At 42.1% G+C, this 27,228-nt stretch overlaps 1 protein-coding gene across 2 annotated transcripts in view; it reads left to right on the forward strand.

Moving 5' to 3' along the window:
* ADGRG2 (adhesion G protein-coupled receptor G2) overlaps positions 1-27,228 on the forward strand; it is a 145,021-nt gene that overhangs the window by 87,701 nt on the left and 30,092 nt on the right. For both annotated transcript variants that reach the window (XM_083172497.1, XM_083172498.1), the window contains 10 exons: positions 2,765-2,830; positions 5,516-5,581; positions 6,424-6,492; positions 9,087-9,137; positions 10,932-10,976; positions 11,163-11,207; positions 20,651-20,695; positions 22,276-22,314; positions 23,380-23,402; positions 25,016-25,038. In XM_083172497.1, coding sequence (XP_083028623.1) covers positions 2,765-2,830; positions 5,516-5,581; positions 6,424-6,492; positions 9,087-9,137; positions 10,932-10,976; positions 11,163-11,207; positions 20,651-20,695; positions 22,276-22,314; positions 23,380-23,402; positions 25,016-25,038 — 472 coding nt within the window. The remainder of the gene's footprint in view (positions 1-2,764; positions 2,831-5,515; positions 5,582-6,423; positions 6,493-9,086; positions 9,138-10,931; positions 10,977-11,162; positions 11,208-20,650; positions 20,696-22,275; positions 22,315-23,379; positions 23,403-25,015; positions 25,039-27,228) is intronic.

The raw sequence follows: 27,228 nt of genomic DNA on the forward strand, positions 1-27,228 counted from the left end.
TCTGATTGATGCGGACTTTACCGCGTTCTTACGGATAGCGTCTTTACGGCGTCTGCGCATGCGTGGAGAACGCTACGCGCATGTGCCACGCCTTGACTCGGTACCAGTTCGGACAAAGCCCGTCCAAAACTGGTCCCCGCAATCAGTCGGGAAATAGGGGCGTATTATGGGCGTCATGCGGAATGACACATGGGCGTAGTTTCAAAGTGGGCAAAACGGGGCGGAAACATGGGCGGACACGGGGGAGTACACTTATGTTGGGGGGCGTACATTCGGAAACCACTCCGAATGCACGCGAGCAAAAAGGGCAGAAATGTGCGGTGTCCACAAGTGTACTATTGCTTTGCGGACACCACTCGTTCATGCGGTAGGCGAACGTACGCCTAATGACTACAACCATTAACACCTGAACCCAATACAATCTACTCCTTTACTCATTACTCACTAATAGGACGCTTGTCAGTGCTTTAATTGAAACCATTGCTGCTTCAAGGAAACCTTAGTAATCCCCCACATATGCTGTACTTGTCCCACACTTAAAAACTGCTAACAATTGACATGACAGAATATTAATACTAGCAATACACATGTGTATTCGACATGTACTCATGAAACCACACATTTTGGGTAAAGTAAACACATTTATTTATATTCATGTCACACTCAATGCCACTGTCATGCAATGACCATAAAATTAAACATCAAAACTATAAACAACATGCCAGGAATGCAGCAAAATAAATAATAATAAAACACAAATATAATAGCACACAGATGGACTCCAGCACCTCCTATGTGCCACTGCACATGTAGCCAGTGGGAAATGAGGAGGCTGCTGGCCCTTCTACAGCAGGGCAAGCTGCACCTGACCATTCTCCAGCAGGGCACCCTACACCTGGCCCTTCTGCAGCAGGCCAACCTGCAGCTGGCTCATATGCACCATCAGCAGACTCATTTGGAACACAACCGGGGACCGGGGGTCGTTAATAAAATTCTTTATGCAAGTTCACAGTTGTTGGTTTTATTTGCACTTTAAATAGTATATGTGTAGATTGTTTATAATCTTTTACACAGGGTGTAATACAAAGCATTGCACTTACATTGCTGTAAGGGTTAATGTGTGCAATGCATGTGTTAGGCATGCTTGTAAGGATATATTGGAATCTAATTGATTCCATTTCCAAATAAGCAGTTTTTTATGAGGATAGGTAATTGAATAAGTGGGTCGTGTGATGTCTTGCAGAAGATACTTCATAGTGGGTTGTTTGGCGTAAATACTCCGCTTACGTGCGGTAGCACCGCTTGGCTCCCGGTCGGATGCGGTATTCCCGAGCATACTCTGTAATACTCTGTAATACCGTGCCGAATCGGAGTGTTTCTCCCGCACACGCATGGTTTGTATGTCGTCCGTAAACACGCCCTGTTCTTAAAGAGTGAGTCCGTCCGAATGCGGAGGACACGTGGGCGTTTCTACGGACGATGGCCGCACGCGGCAAAACACCGTGGCGTGCGGACCGCTCCGTAAGAATGCGGGAATTTCCGCACAGATCAGAATAAGGGCCACAGTGTTGTAACTACTATGGGGCTCTACAATGGGGTTGCAACTGCTAATGGGGCCCACAGTTGAGGGTGTGCCCTCCTTCCCCCTTGAGGTTTACTTCTTTCATCTCAAAATAACAGAATGCTAGCTTCTTTTTCCAGAGCGTAGATAGTGGGTACTACTCCAGTCTTTTCTCTTCAGAATAGAGCGAGAGACTGCAGTCAAATTTGACTATAAGGCTGAACAATGTACTATTTAGCCTCTGCTGATGTGTTAAACCTTAAGGAGCCCATACAATATTGTATACAATATGGCATCTCATCGCATCTCGGTTTTGCGATGAGATGAGATAAGATGTGTGCAGCACATACTTTTTGTACTAGATCTCATCTCATCGCAAAACCGAGATGCGATATTGTATACAAAACTCTATAAAATAATTGTAATGTGCATGGGCACTTTAAAATCTTTCCAGTGTGTTAGATCTTATCTACATGTGTATGTTTACGGATTAATCAAGGCCTATAGCGAGATCAAGTACCAACCAATTAACTTAGCATTTAACAGGCAGTGTTTGAACGATATCATTTGGTAATTTGATGGTACTTTGGGCCTTATTCTGGTTCACTTTCAGAGGCAAATTCCTTCTCAAAGGAATTTGTAACGGCAGTTACCGGCTTTAGCATAAGGTGGTGTATCTGACTCGGGGAACTGTCTGCACGTGTGACTGTTTTGCGTCTGACTTCGTATCAGACCACTAGTGTGCCTGATATAAATAGAGTAGTGTGTCTCAAAAAAATGGGATAACAGTTCTGCCAGTGGACTTTGTTCCATGATAAACATAGTGTACTGATCAGTAGTACACAATCTTGCTTTAGCTGTTACAGTAGTTCTATGATAAACATATTGGCCCTTATTCAGATCTGATTGCAGTACACATTTGTTCTCAAAATGGGCAAAACCATGTGCACAGCAGGTGGAGCAGATGTAACATGTATAGAGAGAGTTAGATTTGTGAGAGTTATTTTGTTTCTGTGCAGGGTAAACACTGGCTGCATTATTTTTACGCTGCATTTTAGATTTCAGTTTGAACACACCCCACCTTCATTTAACTGCAGTGCACATGGTATTGCCCATTTTGAGAACAAATTTGTACTGCAATCAGATCTGAATAAGGGCTATTGTAGGATCTTTACTACGAGATTGTGCTTTATTTTGTTACAGTGACTACAAGTTCAGACAGTAGCAGTATTGCTTTCTCATCATCAGCATCCACAATTAGCGCTACTGGTAAGTATGACTTGGAAAATTACATTTGTGTTTAACTGTATGAGCTCCAAAGAGGTGACCGTATGTAAGGACAGGATATCTAGAGATGTGTTTGAGTTTATAGTGAGCGTGGCCAACCCATTAAAAGGGTATAATTAGCTTCTAACAAGTGATTAGGGAATTATTTAACTATTTCTCCTTACTGGATAAAAATAAATGTTGGACACACTGTTGTATTTTAAATTTTTATATAGAAATATAGAAAATTAGCAATACACACATTTATTGCCTAAATATGAAAAATAAAATAATTATGAAAATAAAAACACAAATATATAAATACACAAAACAGCAATGTTTAAAAAATATCACATGAATAGGGATCCCAAATGGTGGTAATTTAGTAACGTTAATCGCAGACCTTATGTAGCAACTTGTTTTAACTGAAGCAGTCAATTTGTATTTGGTACCAGGAGAAGGGTATAGCCAGATCTTATACTTGTTGTATAAACTGTAACAATTTATAAGTCATATGAGACGGAGACACCGCAATGGATGTTATGCTCACCGTTTTCTTGTAGCACCTGCTTCGTGCTGGTTTTGGTGCAAAAAGCAGACCGCAACTTGTTCTCCCAGGAGAGGGACACTCGCTCCACGCTGCCGCGAATTAAGCTGCAATACGCCGACTGTGCTTCCACAACGAGTGCAGCTCTACTTGTCGGCTCACCGCTGATCCTATACTTCCATACAAGCTGAAGTGCAGCAAAATCCCCCCGCTGCCGGCCATCAGCTATCCCCAACAGACGCTCTCCACATCAATACAGAGGAGCAGCACTCTTGTTAACCCATTCACTCCTTCACTGCTGCGGTCAATGTGGTGAATCCATATACCGCATGCAGGCTACACCGGCATAAGTGCCGAGAGGAGTGATCGACATACAAGCAAAAGAGGTCACAAATTTTCTAAAAACACCTGGACCCGATTGCAGGAAGAAATCTTCCCCCCCTCTCTCAGGTTTTGCACCAAAACCAGCACGAAGCAGGTGCTACAAGAAAACGTGAGCATAACATCCATTGCGGTGTCTCCGTCTCATATGACTTATAAATTGTTACAGTTTATACAACAAGTATAAGATCTGGCTATACCCTTCTCCTGGTACCAAATACAAATTGACTGCTTCAGTTAAAACAAGTTGCTACATAAGGTCTGCGATTAACGTTACTAAATTACCACCATTTGGGATCCCTATTCATGTGATATTTTTTAAACATTGCTGTTTTGTGTATTTATATATTTGTGTTTTTATTTTCATAATTATTTTATTTTTCATATTTAGGCAATAAATGTGTGTATTGCTAATTTTCTATATTTCTATATAAAAATTTAAAATACAACAGTGTGTCCAACATTTATTTTTATCCAGCCAATCAGTGTGTTTCAAACAATATTCTAAGACAGCAGCGCAACATACTTCAACCCACCCCTATCCTTCTTTTTTTGTGTGAGTCTAGGCAGTCTCACTGAAGTACATGCTGCAGCTGTATAAAACATAATTAATTATATACTAGAATTTGTCTAAATATTTTTTACTAGCACTGCTAAGCGCCAGGAAGTGTGTCTCGGGGTGTTCCCACTTTTCTGGGCTATCCTGTCACACACTTACTCCCCCTCCTATTTCTCCTTACTGGCTGCTGCTCATTGGTCTCTCTGGTCCAGTGCGCTGATTAACTCAGGGCCGTCTTTTCGTATGGGCTTAATGGGCACTTGCCCAGGTGCTCCAGGTGTATAAGGGCCCTATTCTGATAGCTGAGGATCCCCTTTTTCCAGGGTTACCAGAATTTTGAAAATCGGCCCTGGGGAACTGGAGATATCCAACTTCAAAGCAGCAGTCCACATCCGACCTGTTAATTGCAATTCCCAGTCATATTTCTCAGGTTCTCTCTGACTTATGCTGGGTACACACCAGGACGAATAGGGCCCGATCCCCACAATCTAGATCCAATGCAGATCAATTGGATGTAGATTGTGTGCTGATTGGGCCCTTTTCTGACCTGGTGTGGACCGATACCGATCCGATGCGCGGTCCCGCGGGTCGGTCGGTCGTTATTGAGATCCTACCTGCTGCAGGTAGGATCTCAATGACGACCATACAGCCGAGTGCGGGCCGCCATCAGATCGGACCCGCTCACGGTGCACATCGTGAGCGGGTCATGCCCCCCCGCGTCATCGTGGGCGGGTCAGACGATACACTGACGACCCGCTCACGATGTGCATCGTGAGCGGGTCGTCCTGGTGTGTACCCTACATTAGAGTTATTTTGAGAGTATATTCCAAAAGTTGGGACTCTCGTCTTTCTGTCGACACTAGAGGCTTGTCTCTATCATGCCCAGAACCAGAGATATCAGCCTTCCAGCAGCCGGTCCCTGCTCCAGCTCCTAACGTCTGGTGTATAGTATTATATCTTTGTCAATGGATTGCTCTGGCTCCTGATCTCTGATCCCCAAGTCCCCAGCACCTCCTGAAAGTTGGGACTCTAGGTTTTTATACTATTGAAGGCTAAGAAATTGTTTTACAGATAATGGCGATATCTGCAGTCAAATTAATCACCTGTAATTATATGCTGTGTACATAATATTGTATTGTAAACAACAATTGGCAATTTTAATATTTCATTCCTCTTTAAAACTTCTTTTGATTCTCTACAGGAATAAAAAATTATTTGAATAGTAGTACAACGTTTATGACAACAATTTCAAAACATACAAATTATGGTGAGTAAACAAAAAAAAACAATGAAAGCCTCACTTTGGCAAACACTATATACACACATTTTTGTTGCTGAAAGGTAGCACTGGTATTGCAGTGGGGTGTATTTAACATCCCGGCAGTCAGGACACCGGCATTCAGTATACCGACACTGGCATCCCAACTGTCCTCTCAACACCTGCGCCGGAACTCCGAATACAGCAGCAATACTGACAGCCAGGATCCAGATCAGTAAGAATGCGGGGCATGTTAGCGGGCGGCCGGAGAAGGGGGTTGGGGGTTAGGTTCAGGCACTAGAGGTGGGACTTGGGGTTAGGCTGGAGGGAAAGGCTAGGATTAGGCAGTGGGGAGTGGTGGTTAGATTTGGACACCAAGAAGATGGGGTGAGGGTTATGCTGCCAGGTGGGAGGGTTAGGTTTAGGTGGCAGGGTATGGAGGTTAGGGTAAGGCACTAGCAGGGAGGGTTGGGGTTAGGCTTTGGGGGGGGGGGGGGGGGGGAGAATTACAGTAAGCCTGCTGGAAGAGGGGGTGCAGGGGGAGGGTAAGTATACTTACCTAAATCCCTTTTGGTCTTCCCTCCATTGTGATGTCAGCATCAATATTCTGGCCGCCGGCATCATGACCACCGGACATGTCCCCAGTACCTTTGCTATCTACAGCTGTGGGTACACTGACTGGTGGACTAACGCTACACAGAATTTTGGAGCTTTTGTTAGACAATTAAAGAGAAAAATGATTACATTTATTGTGTATTTTATAATGTTTAAGCTTACTATGCTGTAATACCTGTATAGTTAATAAAATTAATTATCAATAACAATATTAAATGTGTGTTCATTGCTTACAGTGGATAATGGACTGAACGTAACTTCTGAGAGTACCCACTCATTTTCTAATTACAGCTATACAGCTTTTGGTAAGTAGGAAGCTCTCAAATGTATTGTTGTGATCGTCTCTAACTTAAAGAGCATATTGATGCAGACCATCGGGCCAATTCAGACCCGCTCACCGTCTCCGATGTTGGGGGACTTACGCATGTGCAGACCCCTGCAGCGAACGTCTTCAGTTAGATTTTCACTTACATGGGCACTTTATGGGGTTGGCACCCGACGTTTCATGGGCGTACCCACAAAAATTGTGATCGGTGTTAAATCCATATTCACTGCAGGTGGGCCGATATAACGGTAACCAGTCGACAGGTCAACAATGTCTAGGTTGACCATCACTGATCGACGGTGAGTAGTTCCACACCTAAAAATTGTTACATACTCTAGGTCAACATTGACAGAAGGTCGACACAAGTGAAAGGTCAACATGAACATGGTTGACACATGAAAAGGTTGACACACGTTTTTCATGATTCTTTTTTAAGCGACTTGTTCATACTTTGCCATCCCAGTGGACATGAAGGGGGAATATAATAGTGTGCCTGAAGCATGCGAGGGGACGCGGTACGCTTATACGGTGTACATGTCGACATATATATATATATATAAACATGAAGAACTAGTGAGGACCTTTTCATGTGTCGACCATGTTCGTGTTGGCTGTTTGCTAGTGTCGACCTTCAGCCTTTGTCGACCTAGAGTATGTCAACCATTTTAAGTGTCCACCTACCCACTTTAGACCATTACATTTGGGAGGGTTGTCACTCTAAATTCAAATGTAAATTGAAGTGTAAAAATAAAGCTACCCCGTAATTGGGCAGTACGGATGGTGTAATGGTTAGCATTACTGCCTCACAGCACTGAGGTCATGGGTTCCATTCCCACCATGGCCCTAACTGTGCAGAGATTTTATATTCTCCCCAAACTTGCGTGGATTCTCCCCCCCCCCCCCCCCCCCCCCCCCCGGTTTCACTCCATATACTGGTAGGTTAACTGTCTCCTAACAAAATCAACCCTAGAATGTCTGTGTGTGCCTGTACATGTTGTAGGGAATATACTGTAGATTGTAAGTTCCACTGGGGCAGGGACTGATGTGAATGTTCAAATATACTCTGTAAAGCGCTACGGAATATTATTCTGGTTGACTCGCTCGGGCGCGAATTTGCCCTTTGCAAGTCATCCAGACCCCGCCTGGTGAAAGGTTCGTACGCCGGGTTCATTCATCTGGCACGAAAATGGATGTTTTACATAAACGTCCATTCGCATGCCAGTGGGAACCTCCCTCATCTTTCGATGGTAGCCAACCATCGAATGATGGGAAAGGCACATGCATTTGTGCGGGTGGTCCAGACCACTCATACATACGAACGAAGACATGCAGTAATCCGGGCGGGCAGCTGATATCCGGTTATGCTCACATGCATCATGACTGCATTACCGTATGTACGCCCAGTGTCTTCTTGGGAATGCCCATGAAACGCTGGGTGTATGCTAATGCCCCTGGCCGGCACCCCACGGCCCTCTCCACCCCCCTTTCGGAAGGCAGGGAGTGTGCGCTCAGCAAACAGATTTTACACCGAGTTAGCTCTCTCCCAGCATATGCACATGCTCAGAAATGCTGCTGCGCATGTGCATACACAAAACATCACTTCTCGGGGTGAATTCACGCCGGAGGGAGTCAACCTGAATAAGGGCTAATGTGTGTGCTATCAACTCGGAGGCCATTACGTTTGCCTGCATTACTTGTTTTTCTTTTTTTATTCTTCCACAAACTACATTTTAGCAGGTGCCAAAACTGTAATGCTGTACTATCATTCATTCTGACAGGAAACACAAATAGATAGAGCGCCTCTCAGCCCGCTCAGGGAATCGCAGGCTGGCGGAGAGGGGCTCCATCTGACAGGGACGCGTGCGTATCTCACACGGTCGCACGTCCCATCAGCACGGAGGCGGGGAGTGGATTCCCTGCCTGTCACCGCTTCAGGGAGACGGGCAGGGCGAGTGGGGGCTGCGGGAGGCAATGGGGGAGCAGCGGTAGGGCGGCGCCGGGCTCCGTCAGAACGGGACACGTGAGCCTGTAGTGTGCGCTCGCCCCCTTCTGGCGGATGGGACACAGTGGAGATTGGTGATTCTATCGCCAGGAGCAGCTGTAATGAGATCTTCTCCATCTGTACTTCCTCCTCTTAAGCTGGGTACACCCTAGCTGACATGTGCCCAGCACCACATCACTGCCATTAGGACCCGGCAAGAGATCCATCATCGACAAGTGCATGCTCTTGCAGATACCGGTAGGGATGGAGTGCTGGCGGTAACCATGGTTGATTCCGAAGCATGGCCCTTGCATATCGTCACCAACATTGCATGTACACAATAAACAACGTGCTGCATATGTTGCTCTGATCCCCTGGTTGGGATGACATATAATCTACTGTATGTCTGCACACAGCTTTAAATTCTTAAAACTTTATAATGCCAGTATACACATTTAAGAATTGGAGTGAGGGGAAGCTTTGTTGTATGTCACAATAATGCTCAAATAACTTTTCCTGCTCAGCTTCATCTCTATTGTGTTTTATGGCTGGGACAATATATATACTCCTACCGTTTATTTATATCTACACAGTATCCAGTGCATTTACAACTCCAAGTGATACAACCACAGATGTAACAACAGGTATGTACTGTATATTGTGATATTATAAAGCTTTCATTTACTTAACTTTTCTAAAAAATGTTTGAATACATCTAATGATTGACCATGTTAGTGTAAGTGTGTGTGTGTGTGTGTGTGTGTGTGTGTGTGTGTGTGTGTGTGTGTAGATATGCCCCATACACACGGTTTGATATAGTCTAACTTTCTATTCGATTTTGCTTATATTGGCAAAATTGAATCTAAATCAAATGGTTTTCAGCCACAATCAAATAGAAAAATAGACTGTGCTGGCAAGACTATATAGTATATAGTCTAGATCTGTGCTGGCAAGACTATATAGTATATAGCAGGCATGTCCAACGTTGGCCCTCCAGATGTTTTGAAACTACACATTCTAGCATGCTTTGCAATAGTTTTATCATTCTCTAATAGCAAAACTGTGGCAAAGCATGCTGGGATGTGTAGTTTCACAACATCTGAAGGGCCAACGTTGGACATGCCTGGTATATAGTCTAGATCTGTGCTGGCAAGACTATATAGTATATAGTCTAGATCTGTGCTGGCAAGACTATATAGTATAGATCTGTACTATATAGTCTAAATCGAATATGTACACAGCGATGTGCGATTCGATCCTGATCGAATTGGGATTGAATAGAAAATGAATCACACCGTGTGTATGGGGCTTTACAAACCTGGCGAGTTGACCCGAGCCTGGACTGGGTTAGACTCTGGACCTTAAAGTGACCTTTTCCCACTATGACCCTGATCACCATAATGATCACTCTTTTTATATGTATTAGTTTGGTGATTCCAGTGCTGATTGATCTGTCTGACTGTACCCTGCTTACTCACCTGTCCTAGCCTGCATAGGAACCAAGATCTTGAAATGAATGCATTGAAACCTGGCACTTAAATGTAATAGTATACTTATATAGTACATCAATGTTGTGTATCATAAGGGTGGGTAAACCCCATGCGAAACACAGGTATTCAAAGTAATCAGATTCAACACATGTCCCCATGTAATTTTCCAGCATCTTTACAATATACCCCAGCTAATATGGGAGGCGGGATGTCTGCACTATGGATGCCACAGTGTCCGCTCCCTCTCAACCTTTCCCCTGGACATTATGAATGTGGCCCTGACACAATGTCGCTTCTCTCAGGTCCTTACACCCCGCCGGAACGTGACCCAGCAGCGTCCTCAATCTATCTATTGAGATGAGTTCCCTTGTGTCGGCCTTCCTCGCCCTTGTCCTGGCCCAGCCCCTTATTACAGTGTCTATTATAAACAACACCTCCCCTGCTAACTTCCCACAAAAAAAATGTGAATTGTGCCCTGTGCCTCTGGTGAGACAGAAATGAATGGATAAATAAAATGATTATCTTGGCTAGAAATCAAAGATCTTATATTGGGGTCTCTTAACCCTTTGAGTGCCAAAGCTGCTGTGAGCTATCCTCCAAATATCCGCTAAAAGTGCCAGCATTGGTCACAATGAGTGTTCTTTAAGTATACTGTAAATAAATACACATGCAGCCAATTCAATTGATTGAAGTTTAGTTAAATATTGCACCCAAAAAAATAACATTCGCTGTGAGCGACGCTGGTATTTTTAACAGATGTTTCACAGCAACGTTGGTACACAAAGGGTTAATAAAAATGTTAGCTTGGCAATTTTCACACCTATTTTGTCAAACTCCCTTGGCACTCAAAGGGTTAAAGCAACTTTGTAATGCCTTATTATGCAGACAAGGCAGTGAGATAGGATTTTAATATTTCTTCAGTTGTTTTACTTTTTTCCACATTTGCAGGAGGAATGAATTGCACTTCCAACGCCAGCAGTGAGATTCAATACTGTAAGTAGTGAGCGCATTCTTACACCTGTGCTAGCATGTGTGCGAACAAACCACAGCCATTGTTTATTAATAAGGGCTGTAATTACAAAGTTATTGACTACATTTTCAATAGGACAGTTGTTAATAATACAACTATTGAGGGATTTATTCATTTAGTACGTCTAATTGATAATGTCCAATTTCTAGTTACAGGGATAATGGATATATGCAATTCATCCTGTAATGGTTCAGGTATTTTTATGAATTCTTTGTTTGTTTTTTTACCTCATTGGATATACAGTATATATAGTTATTGTCAGTGTTTGTTTTTTTAATAATATATCAGGACTAAAATTGGGAAAACACCAGACGATATGTTATACAATAGACAAGCAATATACTGTTAAGGCGCTGAGTAGGGTCAGCCAATACACTAAAACCAGGTATTATCAGCCTGGTAACATAAGATATACAATAAAAAACAGGGTTTTTAGTGTGGCGCCCCTCAAGTGGGAACGATATTTATATTATTCAAAAAAGAGAGACCATACCGTCTCCTCGTGGTGTAATCATGTCCATTAAGGATGATGAGAGCAATAGGATATGTAAAGTTCACAATGTTCAGTTGAAAACCGGGTCATATAAAAGAAGAGATACAAAACACAGAATATAGTCTCAGTCTCTGTGATGTCACACTCTTTAAAAAAGATGTTGGGAGATATATGGGGTTCTTCTATATACCCGGGTGTCTTCTTTAATTGTTTAGGGAACACCTCGTGTGGTCAAATGGAGGACATGCTCACATGTATGCTTACATATGCATCTCGGGTAGTAAACCTATCAAGGTATCTTTTCTTGAAGCACCACCAATTCTCCTGTATGTGTCGGACGATCTTGCTCCCAAAACTCAGTCGGGGGTATAGTTCAATACAACCATGAAAAAGAAATAATTTTTCAAGAGGGATTTAGTAGGTGTTCATGCCCACATACCCATTTTGGTAATAAACCAAGGAAATGGATAAATAGGGTCCCTTCTAAAACCCAAAAAGTGTTGTCCCTATTCGATTTAGGGGACACCTTGTGCAGGCAATACGTTTCTTAGCTTACATGTATGCTTACATATGCAAAACAAGGGGAACACCTATCACGGTATCTTTTTATGATGTCACATTCATTCTCATTCAACTCCAGAAAGTGTGCTTACGTGTATGCTCACTTTAAAACAACAGTGGATCCTCTCATCAAGGTATCTTTCGTATCTCAAATAGAGGGGATGTCCATCCAATGTAATATCCAAAAGACAAATCTTTTTATTCTCAAAAAACAACAGAAAAAGTATATGTACAAGTCTGTAAAAGCTGATCTTTTAAAGAGCCTCCTTTTCTCCTCACTTTATCACTGGGAGTAAGATGGAAAAAAGCCCGGGGTGACTCACCAGATCAAAGTTGAGGTGTCCAGGAGGGCAAAAAGTTGTACAGCAAATGGCCAGGAGGTACCGCACCAACGCGTTTCGACCCGTTGGTCTTTTTCAAGGTGGTACCTCTGACCTCCATTAGGCCTTTTTTATACACATCTAAAAGAAAACTCCTCCCCTTCCTCTCCCTCGCAATTGGTTGATTGTCATTTATATCAAAAAATGGTTTATACATGCATGGTACATGATTTATATGACATACATCCATAGAATCAATTCATTAAAATCAATAAAAACGATAAAAACATATTATAACTGTAAATACTGCTGGAGATGGGATCGCAAGCAGGAAGTCCCAGAGACCACCCCGGGAGCTGTATGATTTAATTTAGCGGCACTATTAAGGTCACATACATTATATCACTTGCAGATTTCTGGTTACCAGCGTGGGAGACGCATGGGGCTTCCTGTGGTCAGTCACTCGTATGCCAAAAGGAGTTCCCGTCTGTCCCCTGTGACCCGCACGTGGAACGCAGGTTCCTTCCGGCGGTGCGTCACATTACAGTCTGTTCTAGACAGACTTCTTCCGGAAGTCGCGTCCCCGCTAGGACGGTGGAACGCACGGCTTCCGGTGTTGTACTCCTATTCTTCCCTCAGTAATATGGGTGTTGGTTTTTGGGTCCGCTCGCAGGATTCTCATTGTGCAATCCCCTTTTATCTCCCTTTGATGTATGCTGGAGATTTCTGGAGCGCAGAACCCGGAAGTAGGTTTCGTTTTGGAACGCAAGACGTAGATAGATTCATATATATATATTTTTCCTACTTCCACAGTAAAAATGTGCTAATAAAAACAGATCCCATGGATGTAATAAATTCAATAAAATGTCCTAAAAAATGATGATGAAGAAGACTGGGTTTCTTAAATACCAGCTGGGTTAAATCTATTCCCTTTTTTTGAGTTATAATTTTAATAGAACTCCATAGAGTCACAGGAACCATTTCATTTCGAAGTCACCGTTTAGGCCTTTTGGGGCCAGAGTACCCAAATTGTATATAGTTTTCATTTCGGCTTGGGCAAGTGCGATATCGCTTCCCCTCTGTCTCCAATTGCCGGTGACTTTTTTTATCCCTATAACCGATTTTATTTCTTCCAATGAGCAGTTGTGTATCTTCTTGAAATGTTCGGACAAGTGGTGGCCTTCCAGACCTTTTTTAATATTCCTAACATGCTCTGACCAACGTTCCCTTAGGCTCCTGCTGGTCTTCCCTACATATTGTAGGCCACAGCTGCACTCTATTATGTAGATGCAATTTTTTGTATTACATGTTATGAATTCTTTGATATCATGTCTGGTTTTGTTTGAGCTGGAATGATATTCTGTCACTTTTTTTGCAGTTTTCTTATGCGATTTGCACATTTGACAGGTGCCGCACCGGTGGAAGCCCTTAGTTGTTATTCTTCCTGTCATAGTTTCTTCCTGAATGGCACTTCTAACCACTTTGGACCTTAGGTTGTCCGCTTTTCTATAGATGAACCTGGGCCTCTCCCCTATATGGTCTTTTAACACTGGATCTCTGGTGAGGATATGCCAGTGTTTTTTCATAATTTTCTCCATTTCTTTATGTTGGTTGTTGAACTTAGTTATAAAAGGTATCGTGGAGGTGTTGTTCTTTTTTTCCTTTTTCTTTTCCTTGTACACTAACATCGTTCCTCTTTCTTTTTCCTTCAAAAGGTCTATAGTCCCATCGATTTTGTCTCCTTCATATCCTTTTTCTACAAAAAGTTCTTTCATCCGGGTTGCTTGTTCTTCAAAAACTGTTTTCTCTGAACAGTTCCTTCTGATCCTTGTTAATTGGCCTGATGGTATATTACTTAGCCATTTTGGATGATGATTGCTCTGAATTGATATGTAGTTGTTATTGTCGGTGGGTTTTGAGTAATTTTTTGTTTCCATACAACCATTTTTAATGTATATACATAAATCTAAGAAACGTATTTCTTCTTTGCTCTTCGTGAAGGTCAATTTAATGTTGTAGGGGTTTTCATTCAGGGCTGCGCAAAAAGTGTCCAGACTCTCTTCGTCTCCTTCCCATATGAAGAAGACGTCATCGATGAATCTTCTCCATATTATTATGTTTGCTAGGAAGGGGTTGCCTGTCCAAACTGCTAGCTCCTCCCACCACCCCATAAACATGTTGGCGTAGGAGGGGGCAAACTTAGTGCCCATAGCTGTGCCCGTAATTTGCTTATAGAACCTCCCCTTAAACCAAAAGAAATTGTTGGTCAAGATGAATTGAATGGACTGTTTTAAAAAATCAATCTTTTCTTTCTTCATTTCCGTTTTTTGGAGAAAGAACTCCACTGCCTCAATGCCCCTTTCGTGGTCAATTATGGAGTACAGGGATGTTACGTCCGCGGTGACTAGGAAATAATTTTCCTTCCATGTGATGTCTTTTATGTAGTTTAGCATGTCAATGGTGTCCTTTAAATACGATTTTATCTTTAAAACCTCCGGTTGTAGGGCATGATCCACGAATTGGGACAAATTCGCTGTTACAGAGTTAGTCCCGGCCACAATGGGCCTTCCTGGGGGATCTTCAATGCTCTTATGGATTTTTGGCAATATATATAGGACCGGAAAAGATGGATTGGGGTTGATGATGAAATTGGCTTCTTTTTCGGTGATGATTTTTTCTGATTCGTATTTTCTGATCAGGATTTTTAGATCCTTGTCTATTTTTAAACTTGGGTCTCCACGTAAAAGGCTATAGGTGTTTCTGTCGTTTAATTGGCGTAGGACCTCTTTTTCATATTTGCATTTATCCATCACCACTATGCTTCCCCCCTTGTCCGCGGGTTTTATCACCAATTCTTTATTTTCTTGTAAGGAAACCAAGGCGTCCCTCTACGCTTTCATCAAGTTTGATTTTTTTGGCCATTTTGGTTTTATTTTTTCAAGGTCCTCGCATACCATTTTGTGGAATGTCTCGACTAAGTGGCCTCTAGCAAAAGTGGGATTAGAGACAGATTTCGGTCTAAAAATGGTGGCTTGTACTTCTTCTGTCCCTTTCTCTTTTTCATTGAAGAAGCGTTTAAGGGCCAAATTTCGAGTGAATTTGTGCACATCTACATATGTGCCGAATTTATCGATCCTATTATCTGCCGCAAACTTTAAGCCTCTGTTTAATACTCCTTTTTCTTCTACAGTCAGTTCATGTTGGCTCAAATTAAATATCCTGTTATCTACTTTGTTTTCATTTTGAACTTGGTGCTCTGGGTTTTCTTGATATTCCGGGGTTCCTTGTCTATTAGGTTTCGTATTCTTTTCTTTTTGTGTTTTCCCTCCTCTTTTTCCTCTGGTTTTTCTTCTTTTGTACCGGATAACTACTTCTGGGGCCTTCTTGGTCTGGTTTTCTCCAAAAAAGACGAATAGTTAAGTCCTTTTGTGGGGTTCTCCTTCTTTTTATTGTTGAAGGGTTTATTCTCCATTCATCCCTAACAACGAAATTTTCCCGTAATCTAGGGGTCTCGGGGTTCCTCCAGTTTTGTCTTTGGCTTCTTTTCAACATGGGCCGGTCCTCTACCTGCCTCTGATGTGAGTTGTGCTTCAAAACATATGATGTTTGATCAGTTTCGTATCCACTTATTTGATGTCTCCGCCATTCTTTTATATCCCTAAATCTTTTATAGGGTGTTCTAAATCTTTTCTCTTCCCTTTGTCCCTCACGTGATCTTTCTTTTATTTTCCTTGTCTCCTTCCTTCTGTTCTCTCTTCTGGACGGGATTCTTTCTCTTTTATTTCTTTCATGTCTTCCCTGTGTTCTGGGTTCGATGTGATGTCCCAGTTGGTGTTTCTCACAATCACAATTAAAATCACCATCTTCCTCTCCTTCCGCTAGGAGCTCCTCCCCTATCTCTTTTAATTGTTTGTCCCTTAAATATTTTTTATGTTTTCGTTGTATAATACTTTTCTCTTTATTTTTGACCCTAAACTCCATGTCCTTTTCCAATTGTCCATAGTCGTCCAGGTTTCTTGATGGTTCAATGATTTTGGTGATTGAACTGATTTCCTCCTCGAGTCTGGTCATTATAGGGATAAAAAAAGTTACCGGCAATTGGAGACAGAGGGGAAGCGATATCGCACTTGCCCAAGCCGAAATAAAAACTATATACAATTTGGGTACTCTGGCCCCAAAAGGCCTAAACGGTGACTTCGAAATGAAATGGTTCCTGTGACTCTATGGAGTTCTATTAAAATTATAACTCAAAAAAAGGGAATAGATTTAACCCAGCTGGTATTTAAGAAACCCAGTCTTCTTCATCATCATTTTTTAGGACATTTTATTGAATTTATTACATCCATGGGATCTGTTTTTATTAGCACATTTTTACTGTGGAAGTAGGAAAAATATATATATATGAATCTATCTACGTCTTGCGTTCCAAAACGAAACCTACTTCCGGGTTCTGCGCTCCAGAAATCTCCAGCATACATCAAAGGGAGATAAAAGGGGATTGCACAATGAGAATCCTGCGAGCGGACCCAAAAACCAACACCCATATTACTGAGGGAAGAATAGGAGTACAACACCGGAAGCCGTGCGTTCCACCGTCCTAGCGGGGACGCGACTTCCGGAAGAAGTCTGTCTAGAACAGACTGTAATGTGACGCACCGCCGGAAGGAACCTGCGTTCCAAGTGCGGGTCACAGGGGACAGACGGGAACTCCTTTTGGCATACGAGTGACTGACCACAGGAAGCCCCATGCGTCTCCCACACTGGTAACCAGAAATCTGCAAGTGATATAATGTATGTGACCTTAATAGTGCCGCTAAATTAAATCATACAGCTCCTGGGGTGGTCCCTGGGACTTCCTGCTTGCGATCCCATCTCCAGCAGTATTTACAGTTATAATATGTTTTTATCGTTTTTATTGATTTTAATGAATTGATTCTATGGATGTATGTCATATAACTCATGTACCATGCATGTATAAACCATTTTTTGATATAAATGACAATCAACCAATTGCGAGGGAGAGGAAGGGGAGGAGTTTTCTTTTAGATGTGTATAAAAAAGGCCTAATGGAGGTCAGAGGTACCACCTTGAAAAAGACCAACGGGTCGAAACGCGTTGGTGCGGTACCTCCTGGCCATTTGCTGTACAACTTTTTGCCCTCCTGGACACCTCAACTTTGATCTGGTGAGTCACCCCGGGCTTTTTTCCATCTTACTCCCAGTGATAAAGTGAGGAGAAAAGGAGGCTCTTTAAAAGATCAGCTTTTACAGACTTGTACATATACTTTTTCTGTTGTTTTTTGAGAATAAAAAGATTTGTCTTTTGGATATTACATTGGATGGACATCCCCTCTATTTGAGATACGAAAGATACCTTGATGAGAGGATCCACTGTTGTTTTAAAGTGAGCATACACGTAAGCAAACTTTCTGGAGTTGAATGAGAATGAATGTGACATCATAAAAAGATACCGTGATAGGTGTTCCCCTTGTTTTGCATATGTAAGCATACATGTAAGCTAAGAAACGTATTGCCTGCACAAGGTGTCCCCTAAATCGAATAGGGACAACACTTTTTGGGTTTTAGAAGGGACCCTATTTATCCATTTCCTTGGTTTATTACCAAAATGGGTATGTGGGCATGAACACCTACTAAATCCCTCTTGAAAAATTATTTCTTTTTCATGGTTGTATTGAACTATACCCCCGACTGAGTTTTGGGAGCAAGATCGTCCGACACATACAGGAGAATTGGTGGTGCTTCAAGAAAAGATACCTTGATAGGTTTACTACCCGAGATGCATATGTAAGCATACATGTGAGCATGTCCTCCATTTGACCACACGAGGTGTTCCCTAAACAATTAAAGAAGACACCCGGGTATATAGAAGAACCCCATATATCTCCCAACATCTTTTTTAAAGAGTGTGACATCACAGAGACTGAGACTATATCCTGTGTTTTGTATCTCTTCTTTTATATGACCCGGTTTTCAACTGAACATTGTGAACTTTACATATCCTATTGCTCTCATCATCCTTAATGGACATGATTACACCACGAGGAGACGGTATGGTCTCTCTTTTTTGAATAATATAAATATCGTTCCCACTTGAGGGGCGCCACACTAAAAACCCTGTTTTTTACCAGACGATATGTTGTCTGATCATGCAGACCGACATGACAAGAACATAGTCTAGTACTGTATACTTGCTATGTCGCTGGCAATCCGTGGCACTCCTGCATGTCATTAGCACCAACCTCCATTGGCCCTGCACGCAGAACCGACGGAAGACATTGCTAGTGCGGGCCTGAGAGTTCCACACTGCAGCCCCCAGCTGTGTGAGAGGACATTGCACAGAGTGGGTGGAGCCCAATATTGTCCTGTAACAGTGAATGGGAACACATAACGCATGTGGATGAGACAAGCGGATCATGTGAATAGTACAGATATTGAGTTGGGATATATTTTGAGATAAGTGAAGAGATGTACTGTACGTTGGTAATTTGGTTAATAGTTTTTTACATTGTATTTAGTAGAATACAGGTAACTAGTAAAGGGATTGACAAAGCAAAGCCACATGTGCTGAATAATTAGGGCCAGATTTATCAAGCTTCAAAAAGTGATAAAGTGGAGAGTGATAAATTACCAGCCAATCAGATCCTACCTGAAATTTTTCTAACCCAGACTGTAACATGACAGGAGCTGATTGGCTGCCTGTTTATCACTCTCCATTTGATCACTTTTTGAAGCTTGGTACAGATGGAGCGCCTCTGATCCTTGGCCGGGGATCGCCTGCATGCCTGCACTGGCAATCGCTGGTGCAGAGGCGCTCCATCTGACTGGGACATGCGTGCGCCTCCCACGCATGCGCGTCCCAGTTTCAGGATGACGCCACGGCGGCATCCTGCCCATCTCCTCTTCAGGGAGACGGGCAGGGATAGGGGGATGGCGAGGGGCACCGGGGGGAGGCGTCGGGCCGCTGGCAGGGACTGGCGATAGAATCGCCTGCCTCTGCAAAGACAGAGACTGCTCCATCGGCACATCTGGCTGCGAGTGAGGAATATCAGCCTTGCAGCCGTTAAAAACATATTGTAGAGCTGAGAGTCTATTTTTGGGAAAGATAATAAGTTAACTATTGCAATAGGGAATAGAGTTTTAGAATGTCACAGTTAGTCTATGTGGAGTGTGAGTAGCTAAGGCCTCCTATGGCTATTTCTAAGATTGGATCAGGTGTGATACATCAATCTCAGTGAATGAAGACGTACATGAGAGTAGTTGTTTAAAATAAATAGCATTACTATTTCTGAGAGTTTGGCTTGGTAGACTTCAGGGACACTGAGCTTTAAGTAATGGAAGAGATTGTGCAGCTGGTAAGGCTATGATCTGAGAGAGGGAAAGGAGTGTTAGTGAATCAGAAGTTGAGTATACAGTAGTTTGATAAATACATGATCATGGCAGTGGTCATCTTTATTATTAGAGGTGTCAGTCCACTGGGAGACTGGGAGAGACCAAGGGGGTTATTCTAGTTCACTCTTTTTGACAAAATCCTTCTTAGATGTAAAAAAACCATGTGCACTGCAGGTGGGGCAGATGTTACTTGTGTAGAGAGAATTCGATTAGGGTGGGGTTTTACTTCAAAGTGAGATCTATATTGCAGTGTAAAAATAAAGCAGCCAGTACTTACCCTGCACAGAAACAAAATAACTCATCCAAATCTAATTCTCTCTGCACATTTTACCTCTGCCCCCCTGCAGTGCACATGGTTTTGTCCAACTAAGAAGGATTTTATCAGAAAGAGTGAACTAGAATAAGGCCCCAAGAGAGGAGGTTAGAGAGAACAGTTTGGAGGCACAAGGATCTTAGAGCCCAATTACCATCTTGGCCATTACTGTCCCTCCCCACAGTTCTTTCACTCATTCCCCCGTAGGGAGACTCTTCAAAACTGCAGATCGTAATTGTGTTTGGCTGCAGGATTTGCAGTGGTAATAATTATATTGATCACCTTTAATTACCAAGTAGTTCATTACAGATAAGAAAGTAATAATCATTATTGTTGAGACCTAAAGTGTGGAGATACAAAAATACAAAATGATTATCTTGACTGGAAAACAAATGACAGATCTACAATGGGGTCTCTTATAGCAACTTTTAGTGCCATATGCAGACAAGACATGAGCAATTTGCAAGACTAATACAGATACAGATATGATTTCAATATTGGTTCAGTCGTTTACTTTGTGTTTCTCCAACACCTTTTTCAGGGGGGATGAATTGCCCTTCCAATGACAGCAGTGAGATTCAGAATTGTAAGTATTGTGAGTCTGAATTGTAATGAGTGCTGTCAGGGACATAACTACCAGAGGCAATGGAGATGCCTGCCTCTGGGCTCTAGGACATGAAGGGGCACCTGTGTGGTTCACGTCAGGATCCAAGTGTGACTGCTGCTCTTCCAACAGAGCTGCTGCTGCAGATTTAATTAGCTTTGTCCCAGGAACCCTACTAACACCTACAATGGGGGATAGAAAGGCTCTCTCCCCAGCCCCGCTATGTCAGTGCTACAGCAACCAAATGTGCACCCAATGCTGTTGCTGGACTGCAAGGTGGAGCCCACTGGTGAAGGCTGATTCTGCACATTGCAGTCATTAGAATATTATAGCCGGAGCCCTGTAAATTGACTGCATGCTCTGGTGCCTGTAGACCAGTTGAAAGCATTATGTATATACAGTAAATATGTAGACTTCTATATAATATATACTCTAGACTTCTATATAATATATACTGTAATCTTTACAGTAACCAGAGGCAGAACTCTGGGAGGCAATGGAGTCATCTGCCGCCGGGCTCCTGCTCTCAAGGGGACACCTCTCCACCACTATCAGTTTAAATCCAGTAATTGAAAGCCATCAAACTCGCTTCTGTGGCTGAGTTCTGAAATATATATATGTGTTCTCCCTCTCTTTCTGTATATACATACAGTATATTATATATATTTCATAACAGACTATATATATTTTGAATAACGTTGTGTCTGTGCGTGGGGGGGCACCAATATTCATCTTGCCTCCAGGCAACTGGGACAAACTTACGCCACTGACAGTAACATACTTGTTCTATATGATAGATACTAATGGTTCATTACGTAATTGTTTCAATTACCTCATTATCTATTTGATTTTAACATCATATTAAACACCTACCAATCTTTTTTGTTTCATTGTCTTTCAAAACGAATAATAATAAAATAAAAACTCTATCTAAATTGACCTGTATATGCCCACTGGCAGGTTCATTTTTAACTTGGGGAATGGTCTTAAGGAGCCCACACACGGTCCGTTGTGGTCCGGCTCCGTTCTGTACTATGCGATGCGCGCTCCCGCGCATCACATAGTACGGTACAAAAAGTATGTGCTGCACATACTTTTTGTACTAGCTACACATCTTATCGGATCACAGTGCATGCACAATGCATGCACAATGTGTACTTTAAAAGTACATAACTGAGCCGCAAAACGGAGCGTGTATGGGCTCCTTAACTCTTGACCTTCTCTGCCCATTCTTCCTAGCTAAGCGTAAGTAGGAGACAATATAAGATGTGCTCAGTCTGCGAATGAATGTAGTACCTACATGTCCTGTAGGGAAATGTGTGTTTTATAGAGAAATAAAAAGAGAGTGCCTGCACCTCTACTATGGCACCAATGACCTGAACATTTTTCAGCAAACCACAACCATTGTTTAGCTAATCAGCTGTTTGGACAGGATTAATAAGGATTGAAGTAAGAAAGCTTTTTTATTACATTTTCTAGAGGGCAGTTGTTAATATGAAAACTTCTTTGGGATGTATTCATTTGAGTAAGTCTATTTGGTAATATGCAACTTCTATTTACAGGGCTAATGAGTATCTGCAATACATCCTGTAATGGTTCAGGTAATTTTATGAATACTTTGGTTTCATACCTTTTTGGCCACACAATAGTTTTAGAGGGATATTCAATGCAGGGTCACGACTGTCGGGCTGGCCCGACGGCTGTGACCCTGTTCCGTTCTCAGCCGGCTCGACACAGATTTGGGAGACGGGATTCAATGTACCGCCTGCTGAGCGCCTGAGAAGACATATTTCTCTGCATTTTCTCATTTGGAGGGGTATTAAATTAATCTGGGATTCCGACTGTCGGAACGTCCCGACAGAATTCAAGGCTATTTTTGTTTCTCATGACCGGAACTCGACAGTCAGAATTCAATGTTCCCAGTGTCAGAAAGTCCGAGGATTGGCGAAAATGACCGCGAATTGTCGAAAAATGATTGTGAATTCGACTATCTGCGGCCTTTTCTGACAAAACAGATCAGACTTGTGTTAAAGATCTATCTGTTTTGTTGAAAACTGCCTTCAGTGCTGTCGGAAATGGCAGCATTGGATAGACGACAGCCACTATTTCTGGCGGCGGAAATAGCGGCCAGCATTGAATACCCCCCCTTAGAATATTTTTGTAGATTTATTTTTATTTATTACCAGTTATTTATATAGTGCAGACATACTCCTCAGTGCTTTCACAGAGATTATTTGGGCATTCACATCAGTCCCTGCCCCAGTGGAGCTTACAGTCTATGGGCCAGATGCACTAAGCTTCAAAAGTGATAAAATGTAGAGTGATAAATAACCAACCAATCAGCTCCTGCCTGATATTTTCCAAACAGTCTGTGACATGGCAGGTAGGAGCTGATTGGCTTGCTGTTTATCACTCTCCATTTGATCACTTTTGAAGCTTTGTGCATCTGTCCCTATATCCCTAACACATGTATACGCACACACTAGGGCTTCTTTTTTTTATTTTATTTTTTTGGGAACAAATTTACCTACCAGTATATTTTTGGATTATGGTAGGAAACCAAAGTACCTGGTTGTAACCCACGGAAACACGGTTAAAATGCCAACCATTACACCATCCGTACTGCCCTAATATGAACTTAACATATGTTTTTTCTCTCTCAACAGTTTACCAGATCACTTTGACACCAGTAAGTGTTTTTTGTATTGCATTTTATTTTAAATATTTTATGTTAACAACTTGCTTAGATTTCATTAGAACTTAATAGCGGACAATTGTAGATGTTATCAATAAAGCAGTTATTAAACATACAACACTAATAATTAGAAAATCTGCCCCCGATTTCCTGAGATATAATATCGTGCATCCATTCATACTGTACATTTGACAGACATATTCAGTATAATGCTATTGCAGCAAAAATGCTAGAATTTGTGCAAATCTGTATATTGGGGGAAATTTACTAATTTCAGATGGTATGTTGCTATGGGCACCCAATCAAGTACTATCTACTATCTGTTATCTTCTATAAGGTGCTAAATAAATGATAAGTAGATTCTGATTGGTTGCCTATAGCAACATCCCTTGTGAAATACAACTCCCATGATAGTAAATTTCCTCCATTAAATCGTACATATAAATAATGACTACTAAGTACAAAAATCTGATCTGTGGTCTGAAAGCACCACAGGACCATTTCCTGGGTCAAGCAACTCGGCACGACCAGGGTTGAAAACAACTCTGACCTGGGTCAAAGTGCAGTGTGAACAGGTAGCCTGGGTCGAGCAACCCGGGTCCCATTCACACAATGGAAGAGTCCCACCTCCCCCAAGTCTGCCAATGAGTAACCCTCACACTTGCAGTAAAAATTCAAGCACGAACACTAGTAATAAATACACATGGTTTATCTTGTACTTGAATTAACACCAGAAAGTATGAGCCTAAGCCAAATTCCAAATGGCAACAAAAACCACACACTATTAAACTACTAGTCCTTAAAACTTGTAAAAAGGGACTGTGCCTCCTTTGTACATCCACTTGAAAGTGATGAAAATTGTAAGATGTGACTTTAAAGCCCAGTCTGCTACAACTCTTCCAATACTTTGAATGTTGATTGTCACAATTAACTTTTCTAATTTAGGAGATTTTCACATTTCTGGGAAAATGCATATAAGACACATTAAATCTTTGAAGAAAGTGCCATTGGAAGACTAGAGACCTGATTTCTGTTAGGTTAAAGGACATGGAAAATTCAAGCCACTCTGTGGTGTTTCCAGGGGGAACTATGCATCCCTTCCAAAATAGGGATTGCTTCTATGAATGCTCTTACTTGCTATACATAGCAGCATACACCCCCGACCCACCAAGCTACAGTACTCCTATGGGAATGTGCAAAATATTAACCTCATACTTGCCTACTTTGCCAGAAGCTGCAGGAAACACTTCATTTTTGGGGTAGTCTCTTGCAGCCACAGCAGAGTAGGCACATTCCCTCATTGTGTCACATTCACTGGCAATTGCGTGGGCAGTGGGAATTTTGCTATGTTCCTCATGACAGATCTACAAATCTCTTCTACGAAGTATGATTATGTGGTCCCCACCATCTTGGCTGACATGTTTTGTTTACAAGTTACCTTACCGATTGCCTTTGCAGTCATTTTAGTGTTGTGACAGTGATAATGTACAATGTCCTATAATTAAATTGGGGCAGCTGATTTATTAATATCCTCTCCATTGTGTCTACAAATATGTTTTTATTGAAATTAACTTTAATTGAGTATACTGTATGATTTCTATTTACAGGATTGTGAAAGTAATTTACATTAGTAAGTATCATTAATTTTATTGCTTTTTTATTTTACTTTGTACAACAGAAGATTACTGTATGTTCCCATTACAGCCCTGAGATCAGGAGATAACTAAAAATGAGAGAGTGTTGATGGTGCAAAATACTAACAGCTGTAATGGGGAGATTAGTTCATTTGCTATTTTTCTTTCATATGATATTGTATGTTACTTTTCCTAATAAGCAAACCGAACATGCCAAGCAACTGAAATACCGTAAGAGTTGCTTTAGTTAAGGCCAATGTCCGCTAGAGGGTGTATTTCATTGTGTTGCATTACAGAGGGGAATATTCAACCCATGCAGACAGAGTTGTCGTTAACGAAGACTCTGGAGATGAAATTGTTTCTCCGTGCAGGCATGATGAGGCACAGGGAGACACATTTTAGCCTGCAGCCGTCCATGCAGACGAGTGGAAGGTACATAGAGTGACCTGTTTGGGAACCCAAATGCCACTTTTTCGTGTCGCATCAGGCACTTTGATCGGATTTAAATGTTTTACTTGGCTAAACCTGGCTTGTCTGGGCATGATAAGTGTGGTAAAAAAAAGATTGACATTGCCCCCTCCTGATCTCTCATCACTTGCGCACAGAAAAATAATGGGTACTTAGTTAATAATGTTAGTTGGGCGCCCACTAAGCAATTTGCTTAGTTTTACGCGTCCCCTCGCCACGCTTTGGGCTCGGTGGCTCGCTGCGCTCGCCACACTATATAAAATCAACTCCACGCGGACATGGATAGTGGGGGTATGAGCGTACTAACTATAGTGGGCACCCAACTAACATATAAGTACCAAATAATCATTTACGCCTCTGTACTCTACGTTCGTACACACTTTGCATTTGTTACTCCTTTCATTTAGACAGGCTGAATGGATAATTGCATTTTACATGGTAAAATGGCATTGCCCAGACACAGGGCCAGATGTCTCAAGTTTCAAAAAGTGATGATGTGAAGAGTGATAAACAACCAGCCAATCAGCTCCCAACTGTCACATTACAGCCTGGGTCTGCACATTACAGTTAGGAGCTGAGTGGCTGGTTGTTTATCACACTCCACTTTATAACTTTTTGAAGCTTAAGACATCTGACCCAGAGTCTGTCTTATGCATATGATACTACATTGAAGTACTGTATTGTAGGTATGAATTGCGTACTGTAATTATAGCAGTATACAGCGACACTGTCAAGCACCATCTTCTGTCGTAAACTACATGCACATATATCTGTGTAAAAGTGACGTATATAGGGTATGTGCATAACCCCCAACCATCTTGATTTTGGCGGGGAAGTCCTTTTTTTCGGTTACTGGCCCACATGTGAGCGTGCGCAAGAGGAACTCAATTTCTGTCTTCCAAATGTTGCCCTACTTTCCGCTAGTCTTAAATGCCTCGTGCCTCCCAAAATCTTAATCCAGCTCTGCTTGTAAATCTAGGCAGTTGTAGATGAGTGTCACAGCATTTACATTGTCAGTGAATACTAGAGATGCCATTCATTGGTATTAAGACACATCTGCGTTAATGATTATAATTAACATCTACATTTTTGTCATGGTAATTGATAACATACATAACATACATACTGTAACATACAAAATGCATTAATGTTAAGCTATGTGCATCTCTGTAGACTGTGTGTTCATTAAGGGAAATTGTTTGAAACTAATATAGTATGTGCATCTCTGTTTGTTTGTTTGTTATATGTATCCAATTGTTTGCATATGGTAAATTGGATTATGTTGATATTGACTGTGCTTTAATATGAATAAAATCATTGTTTTGAATCTGTTATAGCACAAAGATAAATAATGTCTGAAGCTATTTTATGTAAAGTCAGATCTTGCCAGATATAGGGGGAGATTCTCTAAGCTAAAAATGCTGTAAAAACCCCGCTATCGGGTTTTTACCGCATTTTGGGATGTACTAAGCATCCGCCGGCGGGTTACCGTGGCAGGGGGCCTCCGCAGAAAATCTGGCGATGCCCCATAGAAGCCTATGGGCTTCTACCGCATCCCACCGCAGCCTGCACCGACCCACCGCCACCCCGCACAGCCCCCCCGCTGCCCCGCATCGCCTCACCTGTGTCCGGGCAGCACAGAGCTGTGCTGCCCGGACCTATGACCGCCTCCTCCCTGCACTGATCCTCTTCCGGGTGCAGGGAGGAGGAGAGCCAGC

Source organism: Crinia signifera, chromosome 2, assembly GCF_055691185.1.
Source record: "Crinia signifera chromosome 2, ASM5569118v1, whole genome shotgun sequence".
Lineage (NCBI taxonomy): Eukaryota > Metazoa > Chordata > Amphibia > Anura > Myobatrachidae > Crinia > Crinia signifera.